Source organism: Ammodytes marinus, assembly GCF_949987685.1.
Source record: "Ammodytes marinus genome assembly, chromosome: 7".
NCBI classification, from domain to species: Eukaryota; Metazoa; Chordata; class Actinopteri; order Uranoscopiformes; family Ammodytidae; genus Ammodytes; species Ammodytes marinus.
Genome location: NC_137211.1, coordinates 27,977,011 through 28,001,126, shown reverse-complemented (window position 1 = coordinate 28,001,126; position 24,116 = coordinate 27,977,011). Strand labels below are relative to the sequence as shown.

Genomic DNA, 24,116 nt, shown 5'->3' with positions numbered 1-24,116 from the left:
TAATACAAAAAAGTCAACCTTCAAATAATTATGTTCAGTTATGCACTCAATACTTGGTCGGGAATCCTTTCGCAGAAATGACTGCTTCAATGCGGCGTGGCATGGAGGCAATCAGCCTGTGGCACTGCTGAGGTGTTATGGAGGCCCAGGATGCTTCGATAGCGGCCTTAAGCTCATCCACAGTGTTGGGTTTGGTGTCTCTCAACTTCCTCTTCACAATATCCCACAGATTCTCTATGGGGTTCAGGTCAGGAGAGTTGGCAGGCCAATTGAGCACAGTAATACCATGGTCAGTAAACCATTTACCAGTGGTTTTGGCACTGTGAGCAGGTGCCAGGTCTTGTTGAAAAATGAAATCTTCATCTCCATAAAGCTTTTCAGCAGATGGAAGCATGAAGTGCTCCAAAATCTCCTGATAGCTAGCTGCATTGACCCTACCTTTGATAAAACACAGTGGACCAACACCAGCAGCTAACATGGCACCCCAGACCATCACTGACTGTGGGTACTTGACACTGGACTTCAGGCATTTTGGCATTTCCTTCTCCCCAGTCTTCCTCCAGACTCTGGCACCTTGATTTCCGAATGACATGCAAAATTTGCTTTCATCCGAAAAAAGTACTTTGGACCACTGAGCAACAGTCCAGTGCTGCTTCTCTGTAGCCCAGGTCAGGCGCTTCTGCCGCTGTTTCTGGTTCAAAAGTGGCTTGACCTGGGGAATGCGGCACCTGTAGCCCATTTCCTGCACACGCCTGTGCACGGTGACTCTGGATGTTTCTACTCCAGACTCAGTCCACTGCTTCCGCAGGTCCCCCAAGGTCTGGAATCGGCCCTTCTCCACAATCCTCCTCAGGGTCCGGTCACCTCTTCTGGTTGTGCAGCGTTTTCTGCCACACTTTTTCCTTCCCACAGACTTCCCACTGAGGTGCCTTGATACAGCACTCTGAGAACAGCCTATTCGCTCAGAAATTTCTTTCTGTCTTACCCTCTTGCTTGAGGGTGTCAATGATGGCCTTCTGGACAGCAGTCAGGTCGGCAGTCTTACCCATGATTGCGGTTTTGAGTAATGAACCAGGCTGGGAGTTTTTAAAAGCCTCAGGAATCTTTTGCAGGTGTTTAGAGTTAATTAGTTGATTCAGATGATTAAGTTAAGAGCTCCTTTAGAGTACCTTTTCATGATATGCTAATTTTTTGAGATAGGAATTTGGGGTTTTCATGAGCTGTATGCCAAAATCATCAGTATTAAAACAACAAAAGACCTGAAATATTTCAGTTGGTGTGCAATGAATCTAAAATATATGAAAGTTCAATTATTATCATTACATTATGGAAAATAATCAACTTTATCACAATATGCTAATTATATGAGAAGGACCTGTATACTCCCCCCGCTTCAGTCTGCTGCTATTATACCGTGGGCTGACAGAGGAAAGTAGCACTACATCTAATAGATTATGACTTTTACAATATGCACTCCACATTAAGCATGAAAATAACCGACTGATGCTCTGTGATGTAGGCAATTAGTAGAAATAGAGAGGGATCTGCATTTTTACTCGCCAAACTCTTAACAGCATTATCGTACACGTGACTTTAGTTTACAATGTATAGTGCGTTTGAGTTTTGCCTTTGTGAAGGTGAACCGAACCATCTAAAAAACAAAACAATATATCCGGTCTGAACTTGTGTGCACCAAAGAAGCAGACTATTAGGTGTGAACACAGACTAAAATCACAACCTTACTTGATAGAAGAAAAAACACACACTACAGTTTACATAAAAATAGTTTTAATGAATAGAGGAAAAAGTGTGTCAAGAGGAGGATGCGGCTCACACATCCCCAGCATTGTTTGGCGTGAGTGATTGATAAGTGTCCGACAGAGGGGGGTAAAGCAGATGCTAGCTGAGGCAGATGATTGTGTGATCTGTGGGGGAGAGGGCTTGGTTGAGGGGCGGCCATGATGGAGAGTCGGACAGAAGGACATGGAGGCGTTTATACTGTTTCTTTGACTGGCGCTTCCCACGCAGACACTGAAGACAGTTCAGGATACCCAAGTCTATCAGCATCTAGGGGGAAAAAAACAAGGGATTTAAGGAATACACCATCGCAAGAGAGTAGGAGTATGTATCAATGATGAAATAATGAGAAATGTTTGTTTTTTTCATAGCAGATGTATTGACTTGTTATAGTGTTACAAATACCATTAAAAAGGTGGAGTCAGCGATTTTAGAGAACGCCTTATCAAAATGTATTTTTGTCAAAATCAGTACATTTCTCCTCCATCCTCTACCTGCACGTATTGTGTTTGCACTGAAATAAAATCCAGTATTAATTAATACACAGCTTAGGCTCTGTTAACTAGTATGTAAACAAAGTGGGCCGACCATAGCTAGCAACATGCCTGTTAACAGAGCCTAGACTGTGTATTATTAACAGCTCGTGAGGAGATATTCACTGATTTTGACAACAAGCATTCTCCAGATTCACTGACTCCACCTTTAAAATGGGCTCCGTTTTATTCAAGCGTCCCAGTGAGGCAGTACGCACAACAGCTAAGCCCTGAAACCGATGCCGCTAAATGGAATCCTGCTATTGTCGAGCTATGGTCCCAAGAGGGAATATAAAAAGATTCATATCGTCACTCACCTCCACAAAGAAACAAATGAAGAAGTTGAGAGCAGCCACGGCGACTAGCAGCATTTTGAAATCCATATCGGAGAAGTTGAACATTTGAAGTTTTTGACAAATGAAAGGCCCGGGATACAACACCAGCCAAGACGTCAGGCCAAAGAGGACAAACAGCAGACACAGGAACAGCACTGGAAAGACAAAAGAACACGCTCCTAAATCTGTAATACACTTCACAATGAATGGCCCATCAAATCATCAGCACGGGTCTATGGGCATTACTGTTTCAACCATAAAGCATCATCATCATCTTCAGACGTTTGTGCCGACTCACCATTGTGGTACAGAGGTTTCTTGTGAGGGTAGCCCTTGGTGGCCACAACAGCCATGAAGACGTACTGGAAAGCTGACACGGCAAACACACTGGTGTTCTCCATGTTGGGCAGATTTTCTGTCCCAAACACTGTTGAATTGAGTGGAACGTACCTAAAGAGATGGTCGTATAAATATATGTATAAAACAGCACTGATAAATGTGGCTAACAGACTGTTGCTACGGACAGTGTATTGATCAATCACTTTGCGGCATATCAATGCGCTGATAAGTTAAACTACTCCTTAAAAAAAAAAAAACAATGGACTACTTTTTCAACAATACTTTGAATGTATGTGCAGAGGAGGGAACATTGGACACATGGTAAATGTGTGAAAGGATTCCAGTCAAGACCAAGTGAGTCGGGCTCCTGTTCACATTTAAGAGAGTGACCTGTTAGAATCGCTATACATTATCCCTTACATATATTTAAACGAGAGATATTGCATTTTTTTTTCTTCTCTTTTTTTTGTTGATATTTTCTGGGCATTTCCACGCTTCATTGACAGTGCAGAGAGACAGAGGTGAAATGGGGCAGAGAGGGGAGTGACATGCAGAGGACGACCGCGGGCGGGAATCGAACCCGGGTCTGCTGCTGGGCCCGGCCCGGGAGGGGGACGCCCTACCAACTGAGCTAAAGGCGCCCCGATATTGCATTTTTTAAATTTAATATAGAAACAAATATAAACATTTTCTTTCTTTCATGAAAACCTATTTTGCTGGGCGGTGAGTCTTTTCACTGACCAGTCCTGTGAGGTGGTGATGAAGAGTGCAGCTAGCTGACCCAGGATGAGCACACAGGTGTGTAAGAAGAGGCCTCCCAGGACAGGCAGGGCCAGCAGACTGGCTGGAGGCCTGCGCCGGTGCAGCTCCTCACTGGGGCCTCCCTTCCCCATCACCAGGGCCAGCAACGTCACCACAAAGATGTCACAGTACAGGAACTGCAGGTCCGCCATGCTGGTCTTCATCTGGACACAAACGTACAGAGTGGGTCTTAGAGAGTACTTCAAGCATTAACGTATCAAAATCATTTATTCAGAATTGAAGTTGCAGAGTCTGCCAGGTAAAGATCTTGCCCCCCAAAACGGTCAAGTTTAAAAAAAAAAAAGGTAATAAAAAAATAATAAAATAGCACGAAAGCACATGTGTTTATAGGGGAAAATCAAGAAGTAATCTGTAATAAAATGTCCATAAATAAAACAGAATTTTCCAATAAAATTCTGTAATTGTGGAAATGTCTGAACGACCATTGTATGATAAGTTGAAACTTGATCGTTTTATCAATTTTTTCACATATTGTTTGTTCATTATATATTTGACTTGATTTTTCAGCATGTCTTTTGCTTTAATGTATTTGATATTCTCTGGGTGTCCCATAACATCCTGAATACAAAGTGACCGGACTGAAAAACACACGATCGGCAACAAGAAAATATGGTTGCGTTCCGAATCGCATACTCTTTCTTTTATCTATTCTACATACTACATCCGACGATAAAAATAATCTAGTTAGGATGCAGTAGGCATACCATTGGGACATACTTTACTCTCTTATTTCATCATAACATTGCGCCTTGATCTTGCCTCTTGCTTTTATATCCGTCGCATCCCTGTTTGTTTTCATATGGAGGCTTCGTCGATGTGACGTCACTTCACGTGCGCACTGGATTGTGGGTCAGAATCGGCCAAATAGGATGCAGTTTTCAACACTAACAATCTTGGCCGCATGAAGTAGGACATCCGGGTACTTCTAACCATCCTAAATCTGGCCACAAGAATCGGGACATCCTAAATATTTTTTTCTACATACTATATAGTAGAAAGTATGCGATTCGGAACGCAACCTATGTCTCCTTTGAAAGTGAGGGTGTTTTGCCGAGCTCCGCTGCTACTCACTGTGTAGAGGATGAGGACGGAGCAGAACTGGATGAGGCTGTACAGGGCCATGTATCTGAAGAGACTGAAGGAGGTGACCAGGGAACAGCGGCCCTCTCTGTAACACACAAACCAGAGAAATGTGTGTCAGATATTACAGATACTGTACCACAGACATTAATGAGTGCTTTGCTTGGTTTGAATGCCTCCTACTGGCTCACCTGATAAGCAGTGGCACACAGCTGATGTTCTCAGTCTTGGAAGTGAAAGGTGAAGCGACAGAGGCCTCTGCTTCAGACAGGGAAATCCCGACGTCAGCAGCTCTCAGGGCCCCGCAGTCATTGGCCCCGTCCCCGCACATGCCCACGCGGTAGCTGGAGTGACAGAGAAAAAGCTTTTTTACTAATCTTTTGTGACCTATTTCAAGTAAAAAGTGGTATAAAATATGATAGAAATATTACAAAATAGGAAACTTGTGATTATACATTTATTGTGCAACTGTGGGAATCCCTTAAAGGTGATGTCAGCTATTCTATTCTGGAGAATGCTTGTTGTCAAAATCACTTTTTGTGAATAAATATCTGGATTTTTCTTTCTCCAGCGCACACAAAGTACTTAGAGGTAGCAAATGGTGAGGAAATATTCACTGATTTTGACAAAGGGATTTTGACAGTAAGTCCACCTTTAACTTCTGGTCAACTATATCAGGTGGATTCTACAAATACACAGGTATTCAGTATCGCACAGTACTACACAATATGCACAATGTTGACTATTTCCCCATTTCATTTTTATAGTATCAGCATACAAAGTTTGGATTTAACCAAGTAGAGCAACCATCACTGCTCATACTAAGGTGGACCTGCTCTAAGCTGCAGTTCCTCTAAAGGCCACTAGTCGGCTGATTTCCCCTTGTACTCATGGTGTTGGTGCTCTCAGTATATTTCTACTCTTTTCTGTTCTGCCTTTGCATTTCACACCTTTTTATATTCTGAGTCTGAACTCACTTGAGTTTCTGCAGCTCCTTCACCAGCTGGGTTTTCTGGTCAGGAATCATGCGTGCAAATACCGTGGCTCTCAACAAAACCTGCAGAGACAGCATGTCAAAGAAACGACCACCATGGCATGATCGGCGCACTGGTGGACTACAATCCAGTGTCACAATATTCCTGCTGGGATTACACAAAAATACATCACCTTTGGCAGATACTCAGGGAAGTGGTCGCAGAGGGCAGCAAAGGACTTGCCACCGATAGCCAAGTGATAGCCAAACCCTCCCTGGTACAGGCCCTGAGAGGAGAAGAGAGAGGCATCAATAACACCAGGCGCCAATGTACATCCTGCTAGTTTAGAAATGTAGACTATGGTTGTGTTCATAATGTGCCAGCTAATGCAATAACTACTTAGTATAGTGTGTAACTTTTTCATATACATGAATGGCGGATCAATTCAAGCCATCAACAAATGAGTTGACAGAGTATATTTAATCTCCTCGCTCACTCTCCACATGACAATATACGTCGTTACCTATTCTTACAGTCTATTGTCGTTACCATAAACATGAGTGGCTGGCAATCTTGCTTTGCTATATATTGGCAGCCGATGTAAGCTCTCTATCTCAATAATATTTGCTTATGTTGACATGTGCATAGAATATGAACAGTGCTGCCATTTCGCTCACTGCCATTTATCAGCCATGATGTTTAGTTTAGCCCGCAGACAGAAGGTGGATGGGTATGGTGAGCGCACCCACCAGCTCTCTTCTACTGCTAAGAAAAAACCTGGACGTACAGCAGGAGGTATACAATCCATGAGCGATTACTAAAGACTTACCTCATAATACTTTTACAGTTACCTCATAACCTAACAAATATTTTGGTTCTATATCCGATCTAATATATCACTGCTGTCTTTCAAGGCCCAGAAAATATGTTTAAGCAGAGAGAGCACACTTTGGCCAAAGAGCAGTGTACTGTGTAGTGCAGGGTTGTGTCTAAACAGGACCCACCTGAGTGATGACCTCCACTGAGCTTTGGCTGGCTCTTGTGTCTTCCAGGTTGAACTTGAGGGTGGGCATGGAGTGTGCAATGTGTGGGGTCGCATTGACGAATATCACCTTCTCATCAGAGCCCACCATCCCACAGCTTTTTGCTACATTGACGGCTGTTAAAAGGTTGTCCCCTGTGCAAAGAAGGACAAGACGAGATTGGACATGTTGATGGCAAATACCTAACTTCAATTAGTGTTAAGCAGCTGTGATTAAAAAGTATAGTGTGTACTATTAAAGGTATTTAGTTGCATGTAGTGGTAGGATTCCATATTTAAATAATGTTTCTATCCCCTCCCCTTGGGAGAATTTACAGAAGCTACGGTGGCCTTCAAGGAAAAGAAGCTAGTTACTAAAGATGGCATCATCCACCACTGCCTCAAGTCTTTCCACAATATCAAGTGATGAGGTGAAAATGTTTTAGTTATTTATTCTGTAGCACTTCTTCTTCGTCTTCCAGCAGGTGCATCACCTGCAGACACCCACTATATAAAAGCCAGTAAGGCGGTTATGTTAGGTAACATTTTCTATTTTATTTTCAAGCGATTATACACTTATAAAAAAAATATACTTATGAATATTATAAATAATTTCTACCAAGTCTGTTTGAAAAAGGGCAATTCATTCTACATACTGCATCTTAAACAGAACAACTGAAGGTGTCTCACCAGTGACCATGACGCTGCGTAGCTCTGCCTGTCTCAGGACACTGATGACGTCGGCACTCTGCGGCTTCACCAGGTTCTTCATCATGAGAAAACCCAGGAAGTGCACGTCTTTCTCCACCTCCCCTCTGTGAGAAAAAGGCACAAAGCTGGGTGAACACTCAACATGGTACCAACAATGAAATGAGCTTTGGAGCCAAAAAGAAGCCCGTAATACAGACTGGGTTCTCACCGTTCAATGGTCCTTAAGTCAGTGTTCCCGTCTAACGGTTTATAGGCCAGAGCAAGAACCCTCAGGCCTTCACTGGAGAAGTTGCTCAGTTTGCTGGAGAACTGCGCCGGCACTATCAAGTTTAGAATGAAATGTAATGGAAAAGATGAAGATACAATTCAATCTTCAGTTGTCTACTCTATTTCAATGATTGATCAACAGGAAATTGGTGTTCAAATCACTATAAATCCTGTACTGCAGTTCTATAAATATACATGAAACTAGTACTGTTATTAATAGTATGAATAATATTAGGCTACTGACCAGTTTCTGCAGAGCAGAGGCTAGCCACCATCTCTGGAGATCCTTTGATGAAGGCCAGAGGGGAGTGTCCGCCGGGGGCCACTGTCACCACACTCATCCTCTGCAGGGCCGAGGAGAAGGGAAACCTCTGGACTATGGCCACCGCCTCGCTCAGTGTCTGACAGGCAAGGACCAAAAAGACAAAAGACAATGTTGTGTTTACCTGGATGGATATAGGACATAGTAGGGACAGACTTAGTGAGTCAGGTAAATCAGCTTAACCCATTGATGACGGCTGCTGCGCGATGCCACATTGGCTCTCCTGCCTGATGCTGCGTCGCGCAGCATTATTACTTTATCTAATTTTCATGGCATTCCCAGCATAGAATGCACTGTCATTGGTTCAAATACACATGAGGTGTGTTTTGTTGATTTTTTTAAGACCACGTGACCACCCAAAAGTTGTGTGGTTTGCCGAAAATCATGTCAATCAAAAAAAATAAAAATAAAAAAATAAAACAAAATAATAAAAAAAATACGCCAGCTATGTCGGCGACAGAACATTTAGTGGCGTTTGGTGCGCAGAATCAAGGTCTACTATAGACTACTGACGAAAATCACACAACACATTGCATCTATTTATTAACAATATTTAATAATTTTCTAATTCATCTAATTTTGACGATTTTTAGAAATATTTGTTGGTTTGTAAGCACTAAGGGAGCATGTTTAAATAAAACCTGTGAACCTTAACTTTTAAATGTATTTTATTTCATGTTTCTATGAGCTACACAGGCTTAGATATTAAAGGCCTACTTCACCGGTTTGAATATGAAGGTGTATTGAATTCTGAGATCCTATGTAGTATAAATGTGCAAAAAAAAAAAAAATCGGTTCATCCTAGCCTGAGAAAAGGCAGAAAGAGTGTTTTTTTAACCCTATATTTCTCTTTCTCGTGACATCACAGAAAGAGAAATATAGGGTTAAAAAAAACGTACTTTGTAAATATTACTGTGATGTCACAGTAAAAGACATGACAGTAATATTTACAAAGTAAGTTTTTTTTAACCCTATAATTCTCTTTCTGTGATGTCACGAGAAAGAGAAATATAGGGTTAAAAAAAACACTCTTTCTGCCTTTTCTCAGGCTAGGATGAACCGATTTCAATTTTTTTCTCACATTTATACTACATAGGATCTCAGAATTCAATACACCTTCATATTCAAACCGGTGAAGTAGGCCTTTAAGGTTTTGGTAGACTTGACAATTCGTACTATTTTTTCAGAAAACCCTCAGGCATTAAGGACATGCATCCTAGATTGCCATAGTCATCAATGGGTTAAAAGGCCGAGGTCAACGATTCTGGAGAGCGCTTGTTGTCTAAATCATGTATGGTCATAATCAGAGAATATCTCCTCACGATCCCCCTACCTGTACGTACTGTGTGTAAGCTGGAAAACAAATCCAGTGTTTATACACATCCTAGCCTCTGTAAATGGGAATGTTGCTAGCTATGGCGGGCACCTGTTGTTCACACACACACGTTACCAGGGCCCAGAATGTGTTCTAACAACAGATTTGAGATCATGAGATATTGACTGATTTTGACAAAAAGTTATTTTGTCAGCAAGCGTTCTCCAGAATGGCTGACTCCACCTCTGCTAATTCACCCACCGTTCAATTCAGTTTGTTATTTATTTTTAAATCAGGCATTTGAAATAAACAAATTTGCCTTATTGACGAGTCTATATTCTATATGAGAGTGTTGGTGTGGACACTCACGGTTCCTTGAGCTTTGAGCTGGTCAATAGGAGGTTTCATCACAGCCAGCACTCTGTGGCCTCCAAACTCTGCATCCAGCACCTTTCCATCTCCCTCTGCCTCCTGCAGTGTCTGCAACATTACATACAATTGAAACATATCGAAATAAAAATGATGTTATAACAGAAGTCAGCAAGAATATTTAATGTGGGGGAATGTGGAGGGACCTGAGGAAGTGTGTGACTTATTACAGTTTTAACTCTATGAATCTCATTTTTAATACCAGTATTTTGCAATATCTGTTCACATTGACACATCGTCATGGCCAAAATGTAATTCACATTAGCTTTGTGTTTCGTTTATCACTGCATCGCTGGTTATACAGTATGCGAGATATTGCATACCAATTGTTTACCAGTTTCCTCTTAAGTTTTGCTGCACCCTTCTCCAATGCACCTGTCATACATGCAGGTGTGCAGAGATCATTTTGAACATTTTAAGGATCTGAAACTCAGGGCCAAAATACATGTTGGTCAGTACCACAAGTGCTGAATATACTGTATGGTTACATTTTCAAATTTTAGAATATTATTTTTAGGCAAAGTTATCAAACGCCTTTTAGGTTTAAGATAACATTTCACATCTGTAAACTTAATGTCATCAGTAGCTAAATCTAAGTGTTGTTTCTTTACTGTTATTGACAGAATTCAAACAATAACCAAGTCCTATCTCTTAAAAGTAAATTAAAAAAAAAGCGTTATGGCGTCTTACCCAACCAGTGGACTGGAGCATCTTGAGCTCCAGAGGGTCTCCTAGGGGCTGACCGTGCAGCAGGGTGACAGTGTGACAGCAGGCCAGGCCAGAGAGCATGGGGCCTGGGCGCAGGAGTCTGGGCTCTGGGACCAGCTCTGAGAAACCCTCTGGTCCCCCCTCCATCACACCCCACACATCCAGACCCTCCTCTGTAAGAGTCCCTGTCTGGAGAAACAAGAGGACGCTGGTGGAAAAGGCAACTTAAACATGCCAAGTGGTCCACCACTGTTTTTCAAGATAGGACAATAAAGCTATAGTGCGTAACTTCTGTTGCCCCCGTGAGGAATTATGAGGAATGAAAACAAACACTGTCGGAATGTCTACGCGATGTAAGCCTTCAGTGATCGCTTGTGGATTTTAATGCCTTTTGCTGTACGTCCAGGTTTTTTTTATTGCAGTAGAATCAACAACTGACATTTCTTAGGCTCTTCTTGAGCTCCTGCACCAGTGTCAGGGGGAGGGGGCACCAGTTTGTAAACGCTGCCGTACTGAGAAATACAGAGAGAGTTTTGTGGAGCTGATAAGGCTTAATCAACTTTGTGTCATAATCGTTTGGCAATGGCTTGATAAGAACCGATATTCGTTTCTATGAAAAAGTTACGCACTATAGCTTTAAACTGCGGAAAACAACGGATTCCCCCCTCACCTTGTCAAAGCAGAAGATGGACACCTTGCCGCAGATGTTGATGCGTGGTGGACTGATGCAGAAGATGCCCTTTCTCTTGAGCCGGCGCTGGGCGTACAATGTGCCGGTGGTGATGGCAGCAGGCAGGGCGGGGGGCACAGCGATGGTCACAATATCAAGACTCCTTATCACCAACTCCAGCCAGGTCACCTAGTCACATATACACGCACACACACTAGTCAATGATAGCACTTGGATTTACTGTTGGCATTGAGAATATAAACAAGACAGAAGTGATTACATTGTATAGACTTCACTTACATTGGATCGGTAGAGCACCACAAAGCTATAAATGGTCCCAAAGATAGCTGAAGCAACAACAATATTGCGTTATTGAGTTATTGGCATAAAAGAGAAGGCGTCGCAATCATAAATATGAGAAAGTCTCGTACCAATCACACCCAGGATGAGCAGGAACTTGGCAGCATCTTGGTAGAAGCGGAAGTTGGTCGGCTGGGGATACAAAATGGAGCTGACCAGGTTACCTTTGGCTGTGAAAAACCCTGGGGAAGAGATGGAAGGAAGATCAGTGTCTTGACTTAGAGATAGTAATGTAGGCTTATAGAGGTGCCCTATGGAGTCCCTCAATCGCAAACCCCCCGTATCCACCAACACAATCCAAGTTCTGGTGTGTTATTGTTTTAGTAATAGATCATTTTGAAGGGCTGGTTGTTTTCTCCATCTTTTAAGACCTGAATTATTTACATACATCTTTACTTGCTTGCAGCTTTTTTTCTAACCTGCCATTGGCACATAATTACCATCAGTTAGAAGAACATATCAAACCCTTGGCAGAAATGTGTATCCCATGACCACCAACATGTCCAGTACAAATGAAAGGAGAGCTGACTAAACAATACTCCGTAGCACTATCATTGGCCAGACAATCCCCAGGGTACTTTGAACTTGCACAATGATCACCTAATACCATCTAGTTAAAAGGTGCTCTGTGGATTATTATAAACAAACATAAGTTATGTTAATGATATAATAAAATATATTATATAATGCAAAATACACAAGCCAGGAATAAATACATTTCATTACCCCTAAAACATTTTTGAAATCACATTTTTATTTAAAGTTTGACATTTGCATGGTTTAGATTCATATCCAAGAGACAAACACAATGGGGACCAGCTCATAGAAAAGCTGCCAGAGATAAAAAAAAGAATAATATTTAAAAATAAACTCCATAGGAAACCTTTAACCGTTCATGGACACTTCATTAAATTGTTATCAACTCCACTGATCAGTTCTCTTGTACTCACCGGTGCTTGTGACAACAGCGACAGCCCCGCTGCCCCCCGGCCCCCCTCCTTTAGCCTGGATGAGCTGGGTCCCACAGAACAGGGTGTGTCTGCGCTCAGCCTCAGAGCTGTATGTGCCCTCACCAGCAGGCAGTGGGGTTTTCAACACTGGGACACTTTCACCTGAATGCAACAATGATGAGAACAGGTCGTTATTGGAATCAAATACTCAATGATTGTAATCTGAAGATAAAAAGTCCTGATACTGAATTGGATTTTTAAAAAGAACTCAAAACTATACTTAACTTTACATTTTGTTTCACTTCAGTTGTACTGAACAGTCCTGAGAGGCTAATCAGAGCTGATGTGTCAGTGGTTTGCCAAATCACAACAGTAGGTCCAGATGTAGGAGGTAAAAATGATGTAATACTGAGGGAAGACTTGTGCTATCTTTACTGTATATAGGGTCAATAAATCAAAGGCTTGCGCACGTACCTACAGCACTGAAGTTCTGAGCATACTTTTTTGATGGCCTAGCAACAATTTGCAGTCAACTTAAAGATCACTGTTGATGGTCAATATGTGACTGTAATCAGCCTGAAGTACATGCCACGTTAGTTTTCAGGCTCTTCAGCAAGACGCTCTTTCTGAAGGGGGTCCTGGCATTTCACCAACGCAAAGAGGGGTAAATCATGGTGAGGTGGTTATACAATATGACACTAACCTGTGAGCATGCTCTCGTTGACCAGACACTCCCCGGCCAGCAGGGCGGCGTCACAGGGCAGCAGCAGCCCTTCCTGAGGGACTATCAGAATGTCTCCAGGGACCAGATCCACCGAGCTCACACACTCCTCCACTGAGAAAAACACACAACTGGGATTGAGTGCTACTGTGAAGAGTTCTGGGGTTCATTTGGGTCTATATGAAACAAAATGTCTTCTCGATAAACTTTCCCCTACTTTTATTCACATTAACAACATCACGTTTTTTTTTTATCACTACATAAGACCGTGGTCATGCATGGAAACCATTAAAAAGGTGGAGTCAGCGATTCTGGAGGCTCATTGTCAAAATCACTTTTTTGTCAAACTCAGTGAGTGCCTCCTCAAGATCCGCCACCTGTCCGTACTCTGTGTGTGTGCTGAAAAAAGACTAATATATTTGCAAAAATAAACTCACCTCCTGAGTTTCTCCGTATGGTGACATTTTGGACCAATCGGGCCATGTTGCGAAGAGTGATGCTTTGCTGTGGGGTCAAATAAGGTTTGTATTATATCTACATCCGTATCCAGAGCTTCAGACGTAATACATTAGAATCAGGTTAAGGCTCACCTTGCGGATCTCATAGAGTGAAATACCAATGGACAAAATGGAGATTAGGAATATACATATGGCGTAAACATAATATTTATCAACCATCCACAGGGTGATGCTGAACAACTGGAACACATAGAATGGGTTGAGGACCTAAAGAAGCAAACAAAGAGACACAAGGGTACTGAGTGGGTTCAATTTCAATCCTCACCTAGATCTTTAATGTAATAATCACTTAAAGCTATAGTGTGTAACTTATGTCTCCATTATGAATTCTGAATTATTACAACAACACTGTCAGCACATCTACATAGGGATAGCCCTTGATGATCGTGCATGGATGTTATGCTTTCTCCTGTATGTGAATGATTTTTCTTAGCATTAACATCAACAATTGAAACCATTCGTAGGCGCTTTTGCGGATTTTTCTTAGCTCCTGGACCAGTGCCGGGGGGTGCAACACCAGTTTGTAAATGCTGCAATACTGAGATGGAACAGAAGAATTTTTTTGGAGCTCATGGGCTTAATCAACTTTGTGTCAACTCGTTTGGCGATGGCTTGAATGTGACCGACATTCATATTTATGAAAAAGTTACGCACTATAGCTTTAGAACATTCCAAACCAGCAAACAAAATCAATATAAAAGACTGAAGAAAGTTCTCTTTTCATCTCACCTCCTCAAACAGCAGTTTGATGTAAGACTTCACAGGCACATCAATAAGGTTGGGCCCATACATGCGTCTCCTGGAAGAATTCATGCCATGAATTACTCAGCAGTTAGTCCCTCGGAGATTAAAGAACATATTTATGTATTTCTCCATTCCTACCTCAAGCTCTGCTCCAGGTGACTCAGGCCCTTTTGGAAACCATACAGTTCCTTACAGGTCCAGTCCTCATTGAGGACACTACAGACATAGATGGAAAGTTTCACGATTATCGTTAATTAAAAAGGTCAAAAGGACATTTTTCTTTCTATATATGAAAATAAAATAACTTAGTATCAACATAAAGTAAAAAGTTAAGCTCACTTTCTGTACAAAATGAACTTTTCTATGGTTTTTCAACATAAATGTGGGTCCCAGATGTGTCTAGAGACTCCCAAAACATAATTTAAAAAAAAATCCTCTCTTCGCGATCCGGTGGCGTAGTGGATAGAGCGCGTAGCATATTGGCCCCCGGCATTTGTTGCAGTGGTCGTGGGTTCAAATCCAACCCATGGACCTTTACTGCATGACATCCCCCCTCTCTCTCTCTCCCTATTTCAACTCTGGTCTATCAAATCCAGCTTGAAAGTGCATACAAAAATAAAATAAATACAAATATATAGGATGAACCCAGCTGCTCAGTGGAATGTAATTGGTTCCTAGGTTTCCCCTATTTACCTAACGCGACAGAAAGCTCCTTTCCTGTCCAGCCAGATGTAACGCATTCCTTCAAACATGTAGTAGCGCAGCAGCGTTTTCTGCAACACAATAAAAGTCAATTAAGGAAGTGTGAGAAAGAAGACCACCATTATTATTATTATTCAACAAAAAAAAACACAACAAAAACCCTCCAACAATTCATGTCTTCCTCACCTTCTCCTCGTACAACTGAACTGTGTCTCTCCATTCAGTGTCCTCCAACCCTCCCAACATCCCCAAACTGAAAAGGAACAAACCCAGTAAGCAGAGCCCACAACAGTTTGTTTATTTCAGCTAAGATGATGTGCATATAGTGTTGAAAGGCTAAAAAAGGTAGTGGATAAGGATGGATAACATGTAGCTGACCTGCCCTCCTCCATCTCCTCTGTGAGGACCTCCACCACATGCTGCTGGCCAAAAATGTCCTGGAGCAAAAAACAACAAACATACCTTTGTGATTGCTGGAGATGAGGCACCGAACCAAACAAGACATGATGCTTCTAATGCAGTGAATCAGAGACTAAGGGTGCTTTCACACCTTAGAGTCCACACCAAGGTCCCAACTAAGGACTATTTTTTGAATCCCCTGTATGGATTTGATCCACTTAGGTTTGGTTTAACATTAGAGTCTTGCCAGTGCACTAAAGAACTTTCCATGAGACACACCCACGGCTATATTTATCACCTACATGGGCTGCGTCTTTGTGACTGGTGATAGCCGGCCAGGCTCATTTAAGTTTGGATCAAATGGAGAAGTCCGAAAGTCTGGACCAAACAAAAGGTAGGTGTGAAAGCCCCCTAACACAGAATAGTGCCACAGATATGGCATTGTTGGTGTGTTTAATGGTTTTCAGAAAAAGAAGTTTTTAGTACAATGCAAAAAGTATTTTTTTCATTTAGAAATTGTGGACTAAAGGGAGAGGTCACATGTTTCTCAACTTTATAGGCAGAGACGAGCACATTATAATCTGAGTTTCTCTAGTTTCAAGTGCTGCATTACATCTGACATCATCCTGTGTCTATCAGATTTAATTGGTTTCATGAAGATGGCGTTTATCAACTTGATTTGTTCAACCAGTTTTTCTTCATTGTGTTCCCATGAAAGGAGACGTCTGATGCGTCATTTTACACTTCTTCTTATGCACACATTGGAATCTATCGCTGTTGGTTACTTCACTCCAAAGGAAGAGTTTGTCAGCCATAGAGAATAAAAAAATTCTATTGCAAAACTATTGCGACGAGAGTGGTGTGCGGTCAGAAAACGTTTTTTTTCTTTTCTTTTTTTTTTTTAAGATATAGGTGAAATGGGGCAGAGAGGGGAGTGACATGCAGAGAACGACCGCAGGTGGGAATCGAACCCGGGTCTGCTGCTGGGCCCGGCCCGGGGGGTGGGGGGGGTGGGACGCCCTACCAACTGAGCTAAGGGCTCCCCCGGTCAGAAAATGTTTAAATGAATACCTTTATCGTACCACTCGTTCTCTAGACTCAACAGATTAGAACTTTACACGATGTAACTGATTTAGATACTATGTAAATACTATATTCTATATTTAAACGCTTTAGTCCCACTCGTTAATTGCATTTAGGTCTGACGCTCTCCCATAATGAAGGGTACGTGGGAATCAAACTCATTTTATTGATGATTAATTGCAATGAATAGATACCAATAGGCTAATTCATTTCAAAGCTTGTGTGTGTGAAATCTACAATGTAACAGCTTGAGTGAATCTGCAACAATGTGCGTATGTGACACCTGTCAATTGCTATTGTAGTATACTAATGTAACAAGATGTTGTCCCATAAAAAGCTCATTGTATTACCAGTGTGCAGTAATGGCAACAAGGTAACAATCCAAACATATTTAGGAGGTCACGTAGAGCAGGAACAACTTTACGAAGAGTGCTGCATACAGTTTTTTAGAGCCTTATTTTTGCATCAATAACTGAATACATGTACGCCCTAGAATCTAGGCCTATATCACTCAGACAATATCCTCAGTTCCACGGGATTTCCAATGTAGTAGATTCCTGTAGTTGCAGGTTAGCCGTGCAGCACAAGTTAATATGGTGATCTAGCAAGGTTAAAAGAAAGCCTCGTTCGTGACATTTAAAACTCTTGACTTTGGAGAAAGTAATGGATTAGTTGTCTCACTCTTATTAGGATGACGTCAGCCAGAGGCAGAGGGCAGGAGCAGCAGCGTGCGAGGACAGCCAGCCGCGGCCGCCAGTGAAACACAATCAGGAGGAGACCCAGGGACAGCAGGGCAGCCAGGCGACACGACCACACCCGCCAACGCACCCACTTATAGCCCTGCACATCCTGGTAGGGCAGAGGAATAACACACAGGTTGATTTTCATACTGAGACATAGGGTTGGGCAGCATGGTCAGAATCTCCTATCAAGGTTAAGTCATTTTATATCATGGTGATTGTCACGGTATAGTATTTTTCTCTTCTTCTGTAAATTCAAATAAAGTTGCAGTCAGCGATTCTGGAGCAAGCTTGTTGTCTAAATCACTTTGTCTCAATCAGAAGATATCTCCTCACGATCTGTTATCTGTCCATACTGTGTTTGCGCTGAAGGAAAAAAGACACTAGCTTAAATACACAGCCTAGGCCCTGTAAACAGGTCTGTTGCGAGCTGAGGTGGGCCCACTTCGTTTGCATAGCCTTTGTTTACAATCCATTACACCAGTCTGGCTTCAGTTAACCGGTGCAATACAGAGCACCACGCAAACGTTCGACAAGACAATAGACACTTTGAGAATAAACTTTGCTGAGCTTTATCATTAATTTTCCTTTGTGAAGTGGTGGATGCCCATCCATTAGCTTTCATAGTTGGCTGCTGCTTTGCGTGGATCATCTTCAAGTGGTGGAATTGATCACTCGTTTTTGTTTTATCTGCTGTTTGAATGGTTGCCAAATCTCTACCAGAAGATACATTTCTACAGTTGAACAGCATATAACTTCATACTGCCAAGTGCCCAACCCTACTGATGCTGGAGAATGTTGATTTGCATACAGTGGGTTAGGTAACTAATCAGCACCCACATTACATTATAGAAGTGGCACAGTCGAAAGCCAGGCTGTGACTTGTTCTGCTTTCAACAGTGATACCTGGGTGAAAACAACTCTGTCTTTGTAAATATAACAGGGGTTTACACAGACTACAGCTGACAGGTGTCACTGTATGTTTCACTCCCACAAGCCAGGCACATTAGCACTATTGTTTCCCCCTGTTCATCTTTTTATTTATTCATTTATTTAGTTCACCTTTAATTCTACAGGCGAGTCATTAAGAACAAGTTCGTATTTACAAAGGTGAACGTGAACGGACAAGCGAACAAAAGCCCCTATGGGGAAGGGAAGGAGGGCCATCACATAAAATACATTAGACATAAAATACAATTTAGAAAAATAGACAGCAATCAACAAGTATAACATAAGTGCACAGGTAAATGGATGAATATGAAAGGAGAAACCAAATGTGTCTTTCAACAAAGACTCTGCACATCACTTACATTCACTTTATTTCCCCCTAATTGCCTTTCTTGTCTGAATCCAACTCTTTTTATTGCAAACCTCTTTTGTCACACTTGTCCTTTTGACTTGAGGAGAAATCCTGTAGGGTTCTTCTCTTACCATGTGTGAGTCAGGGCTGAGCAGGGGGTCTCGTGGACTGGGTGAGGGGAGTCCGCTCTGCGGCTCCAACACACTGCCTGTGGATGAACCATAGATAGTATGAACAGGTCAGGAGAGTGTTAACACAATTCCTTACAACACTTAACATACACAGCAGCAGAGAACAGCCCTCAAAGTCAATATTCACAAACAAAGGAACTCTAGTCAAGCCCATGTTACAAGTTACCATAACCTTTTTTGAGTGATTTTAATGGTTAAAATCCCACTTTTTGTATGAACTTGTGGTAAAAGATAACTTTTTTTTTTAATTTATCCTCGAGAGACCAATTGAGGGGTGACCCTCATTTTCAATGACGTCGAGTCAAGGCTCTATCTGTTCAATGTGATGTCCCAGTAAACAGACACCCATTACACTTTACAGCACTTCTTTTATAGTCTGGGTCAGTGAAGTTAACACAATGTTTGTCGGATGTTCCATTCAATAAAACCCTCTGCAAAAAGCCACATAGTGATACTACTTGTACTTCTACGAACACAGCCGACATCATGGAAAATAGCCTATGTGAGACAGAGTGAGACATTCAGAGTCACCAAGCCGTAATAAGATCCCTCAACACACCTGTGTGTGACGGAAAGACTTGGAGCACCCAAAGAAACATAAGAGACTACAGGGGACAGGCAAATGACCCATTAAGTAGTATAGGCCTACGTTTAAAAACAGAAAACTAGTCTGCCTAACATAACGGAGTAGATTCTTAAAAAGGTAGAGAAAAAGGAATTGAAGGCGCAGTAAAGGCGTAAATTAGACTGTCTGTTTAACCAGATAACTGCTTTCGGCTCCAGCGTTCTACAAAAGTATTGACGAGAAGAAGAAAAAAATAAACTAACCTAACTTTTGTCATATTAAAAAGACGGAGGGAGCTGAGCTTACCTTCGACTCAAGCCCGAAAGTCACGCATGGATATTTCCCAAAAAAATAAAAGAACTTTATCAAAGCGAGTGGCTACATTTCGGTCTCTGGTTTAGCTCACCATTCCGCTGCTCGCGCGATGAGAACTAGACCTGTCTAACCGGCTTTTAACCTGAGCAGACCCCAAACCATGGGTTTTAAACTTTTAGGCACCGCAACTGTGGCATTCTCTCAGCCAAACGTGTCTATGTCCACAGCAGGCGTTGTAAACTTTCAATATATTTCACACACTGCAGTCAGTAAAACCGAGTAAGCTTAAACAATCAATAATAGGCTATAGGCTAGTCTCAACGAAGACGCGGGACAAAAGGCGTGTAATGTGTGTGTGTGTGTGTGTGTGTGTGTGTGTGTGTGCGCGCGCTGTAAAAAAAAATCCAGTGTACACATCCTATGGCTCTGTGGGCATGGTGCTAGCTACGGTGGCCCTCATTAATTACAAAAGCAGGATTAAGGACTATTTAACCGCAAACTGTACATGCCCGGTTACTGAACACTGACTTACTGCCAATGAGATTGATGCTTTGTGACTTTTTATTTTATTTTTATTTATTTTTCATTGTGTTTTGTGTCTTGTTTTAAGTGTGAAATTTTGTTTTTTAATGTGAAACTTTGATGTTTTTATGCTGCCTCCTTCTTGGCCAGGACTCTCTTGAAAAAGAGATTTTGAATCTCAATGAGTATATTCCTGGAAAAATAAAGGTTAATAAAATAAAATAAATTATTTACAAATATTGTACACAAGTTTATAGAGCCTAGGCTGTGTATTATCAACTCACATACCAGACCATGAATAGATAGTTTCACTGATTTTGATAACAAGTCCTCTCCTGAAGGAGTCCTAAGAATGGCCAGTCTTTCACAGGATATGTTTTTTTAATGCAAGTTTATCATCATAACATCAGACCAAATCATCTCATTATGTCAACTATAATGTAGATGTGTTGTTATAAGAGAGAAGAAAAGAAACACATCTCAATAATCTAGTGAGATAAGTGGATGTATTGTTATAAGCAGAAGACTGTCAGAACATGAAAGCATGTTAAAGGGACACTGTGTAACATTTTAAGTAATTCATTAGCTCAAATCAATATCCTCATTCATAAATATGTCCTCATTGGTGTAAAATCACCTCTGCCAATAATCAGAATTATCCTCCTGAGCGGAGAATTACAAATATTAATGTTACATTTTGTCCATTGAGCGGGCAAGTCGTATGGAGGAATCCATGTTTTTGGAATGTCATCAGGTGCATTGTTTAAAATGTAGAATTGTTCCTGTCCTTGAAGGCCACTGTAGCTTCTGTTATTATTCAAAAGGGTGGGGTTACCCAGGGAGCGTTGCATTCTAGAACTTTCTTGATGATGTCACATTACACAGTGTCCCTTTAAATGGCTATGTGTGGATTCTTATTGGCAGTTCAAAATGTATCCTTAGTTCCTTCAATGCTGTTTATTGCACTGAAAGCTGCAAAGGAAATCAACAAAAGGGTCATTTGTTCTTTCTTGATCTTAAAAAAAAAGACTTAAAGTGTAGCCTAAGCCTACTTGTGAAAGAATGGCCAAAAAAAAAATCAACATTGTCATTTTGATGAGAGGTGTGGACATTCCTCAGTCTGAAACCGTCTGAAACATTCCTCAGTCTGAAACCAAGACAACACCGAAGAACTGAGTCATCTGTTTTTCCATGGTGCATATGGTTGTAATGTTATCATGTGAAAGCTTATCGTGGAGAATGTCACTTTTGGGCCAAATCACATGCTTGCTCTGTTCCCTAACTAGGTTAATCTCTAGCAAAAGTAGCAACAAGGAAAGAAAATAAAAGTCTGAGCTCTGCACTGGGTTCCTGTTTAAAGACAAAGACATAGCTAGAAGCAAGTATTGCCTCAGGTCATATTAATTTGCACACCTCTTAACACACACACACAAACACACACACACACACACACACACACACACACACACACACACACACACACACACACACACACACACACACACACACACACACACACACACACACACACACACACACACACACACACACACACACACACACACACACACACACACACACACACACACACACACACACACACACACACACACACACACACACACACACACACACACACACACACACACACACGAATTTGGACCGTGCGCTGGCTATTATATCCCAACAAATATGACTTTATGAACCCTGAACTGTAGATTACCCTATGAAAGTCCATGGCTTTCAGTTTCCTCTTTTTTTATATATATATTTGTTGGCATTGTTATGCTTTATTGATAGTGTAGAGACAGAGCTGAAATGGGGCAGAGAGGGGAGTGACATGCAGAGAACGACCGCAGGCTGGAATCAAACCTGGGTCCGCTGCTGGCCGAGGCCCATGGGGGGGGGGGGGGGGGGGGACGCCCTGCCAACTGAGCTAAGGGCGCCCCTTCAGTTTCATCTTTAACGATGCATCCATTACACAGCACAAATGTTCTGCTGTCTCTAAAAAAAGGGGAAATGGGGATGCACAGATGACTAGACAGGCATGAGACAGCCATTTGAGCTGATGCTGCAAAAGAAAACTCCATAGTATATATTAATGACTTAAGCCCAACCATTACTGAATATTTAAGGCCAATATCGACACTTAAGAGTTTGACGCTGCTCTTATAAATATTTCTGTATTCTAATGGGTCACATGACAATGTTTACTGTGAAATGGCTGGCTTGTGATCATGGTCATGGCCATGGTGTCAAACCCAAGAGAGACTTAGGAATTGATTTTGCAGTTCCCCTTGAATTTGTGTCTTTCAATCAACTCATTGTTTTAGTCCAGTCTCACTGCCTTCATCTCTGTAATTTCCAGCAGTGATAAGGCAGCTTTCTCATTAACCCATGGTATGCCACCTGACCTGAGGCAGACCACACCACAGACAAAGCAAATTATTGAAAAATCTTTAAAAAAAAAACATTTCAATAAGTTCCCATCCATCACATTTGTCTTTTGAAATAATCATGACCAAGATATGTACATAGCTTTATAGTACCCGTGGTATTGTAGTGCTTGTATCTGCATCTGTATTAGCAGTAGGCTAGTGCAGTGGACGTTTAGTGAGGTAACAAGAGGTGGATAGTTCGCTGTCAACTGTGATGATTAATAAATAAATACGCTAGGCTACTTCGGTTTGGCTTGGTACCATCAGAGGTAAGAAGGTGAGAACATGTTTGCAGAAAGTTTGCATGGGAACAAATGTGGTGTAAATCAGACAATGCATGTTCATTTATGATCAAACTAAGTCAGTAGCCTAAGTAAGTTAATATTTTTAAGTAGCCTAAGTACGTTTTTGGTTTGTACATTAATTATAGGCGTATTGAATTAAGTTAAATAGCCCAATTAAATTACCTTCTCATTTGAAAGCTAGCCTGCACTGTTGAGTTTATTAGTAGCTAGCTACTGTTTTTTTTTACCGAACAAAGGTGAAATAGGCTACACTGTTTTGTAGCCGATGCAGGAGACCCATTGAACCTGCGGTCAGTCAACATTATCAGCTCCTGGCAGTCAGCTATCTCCCTCGCCTGGTTTTGGTTTTCGGCTAACGGCTAGCACATTATCTGTAGCTTTAGGCTACTGTCTGTAGGTTTCCCTCGAGAGTGGATAATTGTAATAGCATTCAGACACACTCACCGCGCCTCTCCATCCTGTGGTCACCTCCGCGTTACCTTTCATTCACACCATTCTAACTTAAAGCACAGACTGTCTCTAGCCACATCTAGTGGCTCTCTCAAAACAAGTTAGCTGTCAGACAGAGGCTACAAACTACAGCTGTCTACGGGAAGTCACGTTGTCCAAAATAGTCACGAGCGTGACTCATAGAACCACGTGTGGATACAAAGATGGACTGTATGTATAAAAGAGGTGGAGAGACCACTTTTGTCTACACTCGCAGCGACGCTGAATAAAACCCGATAATTATTCTGTATAGCGGATCATGTCTGAATAAAACATAAGATAGGCCTACTTCGTCCCATTAAAGAGTTCCTATAATGTAATGTAATTAACAAATCCTATCGGAATTATATTGATCATAGTTTTTTAATGCCATTGGCATCCTACAAATTTACTTTTACAAAGTGTGACAATTCCCAGATAATCAAACATAGGCTATTGAGATGTTCCAGCT

At 41.6% G+C, this 24,116-nt stretch overlaps 1 protein-coding gene across 2 annotated transcripts; it reads right to left on the bottom strand.

The window, feature by feature from the left end:
• Positions 1-1,617: 1,617 nt before the first annotated feature.
• Positions 1,618-23,749, bottom strand: atp13a2 (ATPase cation transporting 13A2). 2 transcript variants are annotated; one of them, XM_080031588.1, is made up of 29 exons: positions 23,621-23,749; positions 18,972-19,048; positions 17,482-17,649; positions 15,697-15,755; positions 15,505-15,571; positions 15,310-15,389; positions 14,755-14,832; positions 14,602-14,671; positions 13,945-14,079; positions 13,792-13,858; positions 13,337-13,468; positions 12,634-12,795; positions 11,755-11,865; positions 11,624-11,670; positions 11,324-11,512; positions 10,636-10,842; positions 9,886-9,996; positions 8,124-8,280; positions 7,821-7,932; positions 7,592-7,716; positions 6,885-7,057; positions 6,074-6,166; positions 5,884-5,963; positions 5,098-5,250; positions 4,898-4,994; positions 3,746-3,969; positions 2,964-3,115; positions 2,648-2,820; positions 1,618-2,067 (listed from the first exon to the last, which is right to left on the bottom strand). In XM_080031588.1, exons 1-29 carry the CDS (start codon positions 23,631-23,633, stop codon positions 1,900-1,902), a joined length of 3,480 nt encoding a protein of 1,159 aa, XP_079887714.1. In that variant the 5' UTR covers positions 23,634-23,749; the 3' UTR covers positions 1,618-1,899. The 2 variants fall into 2 exon arrangements, with proteins under 2 accessions (XP_079887714.1, XP_079887715.1); XM_080031589.1 differs by lacking the exon at positions 23,621-23,749 and adding an exon at positions 19,903-20,167 and having other exon boundaries at positions 1,619-2,067.
• Between the last annotated feature and the right edge of the window lie 367 nt (positions 23,750-24,116).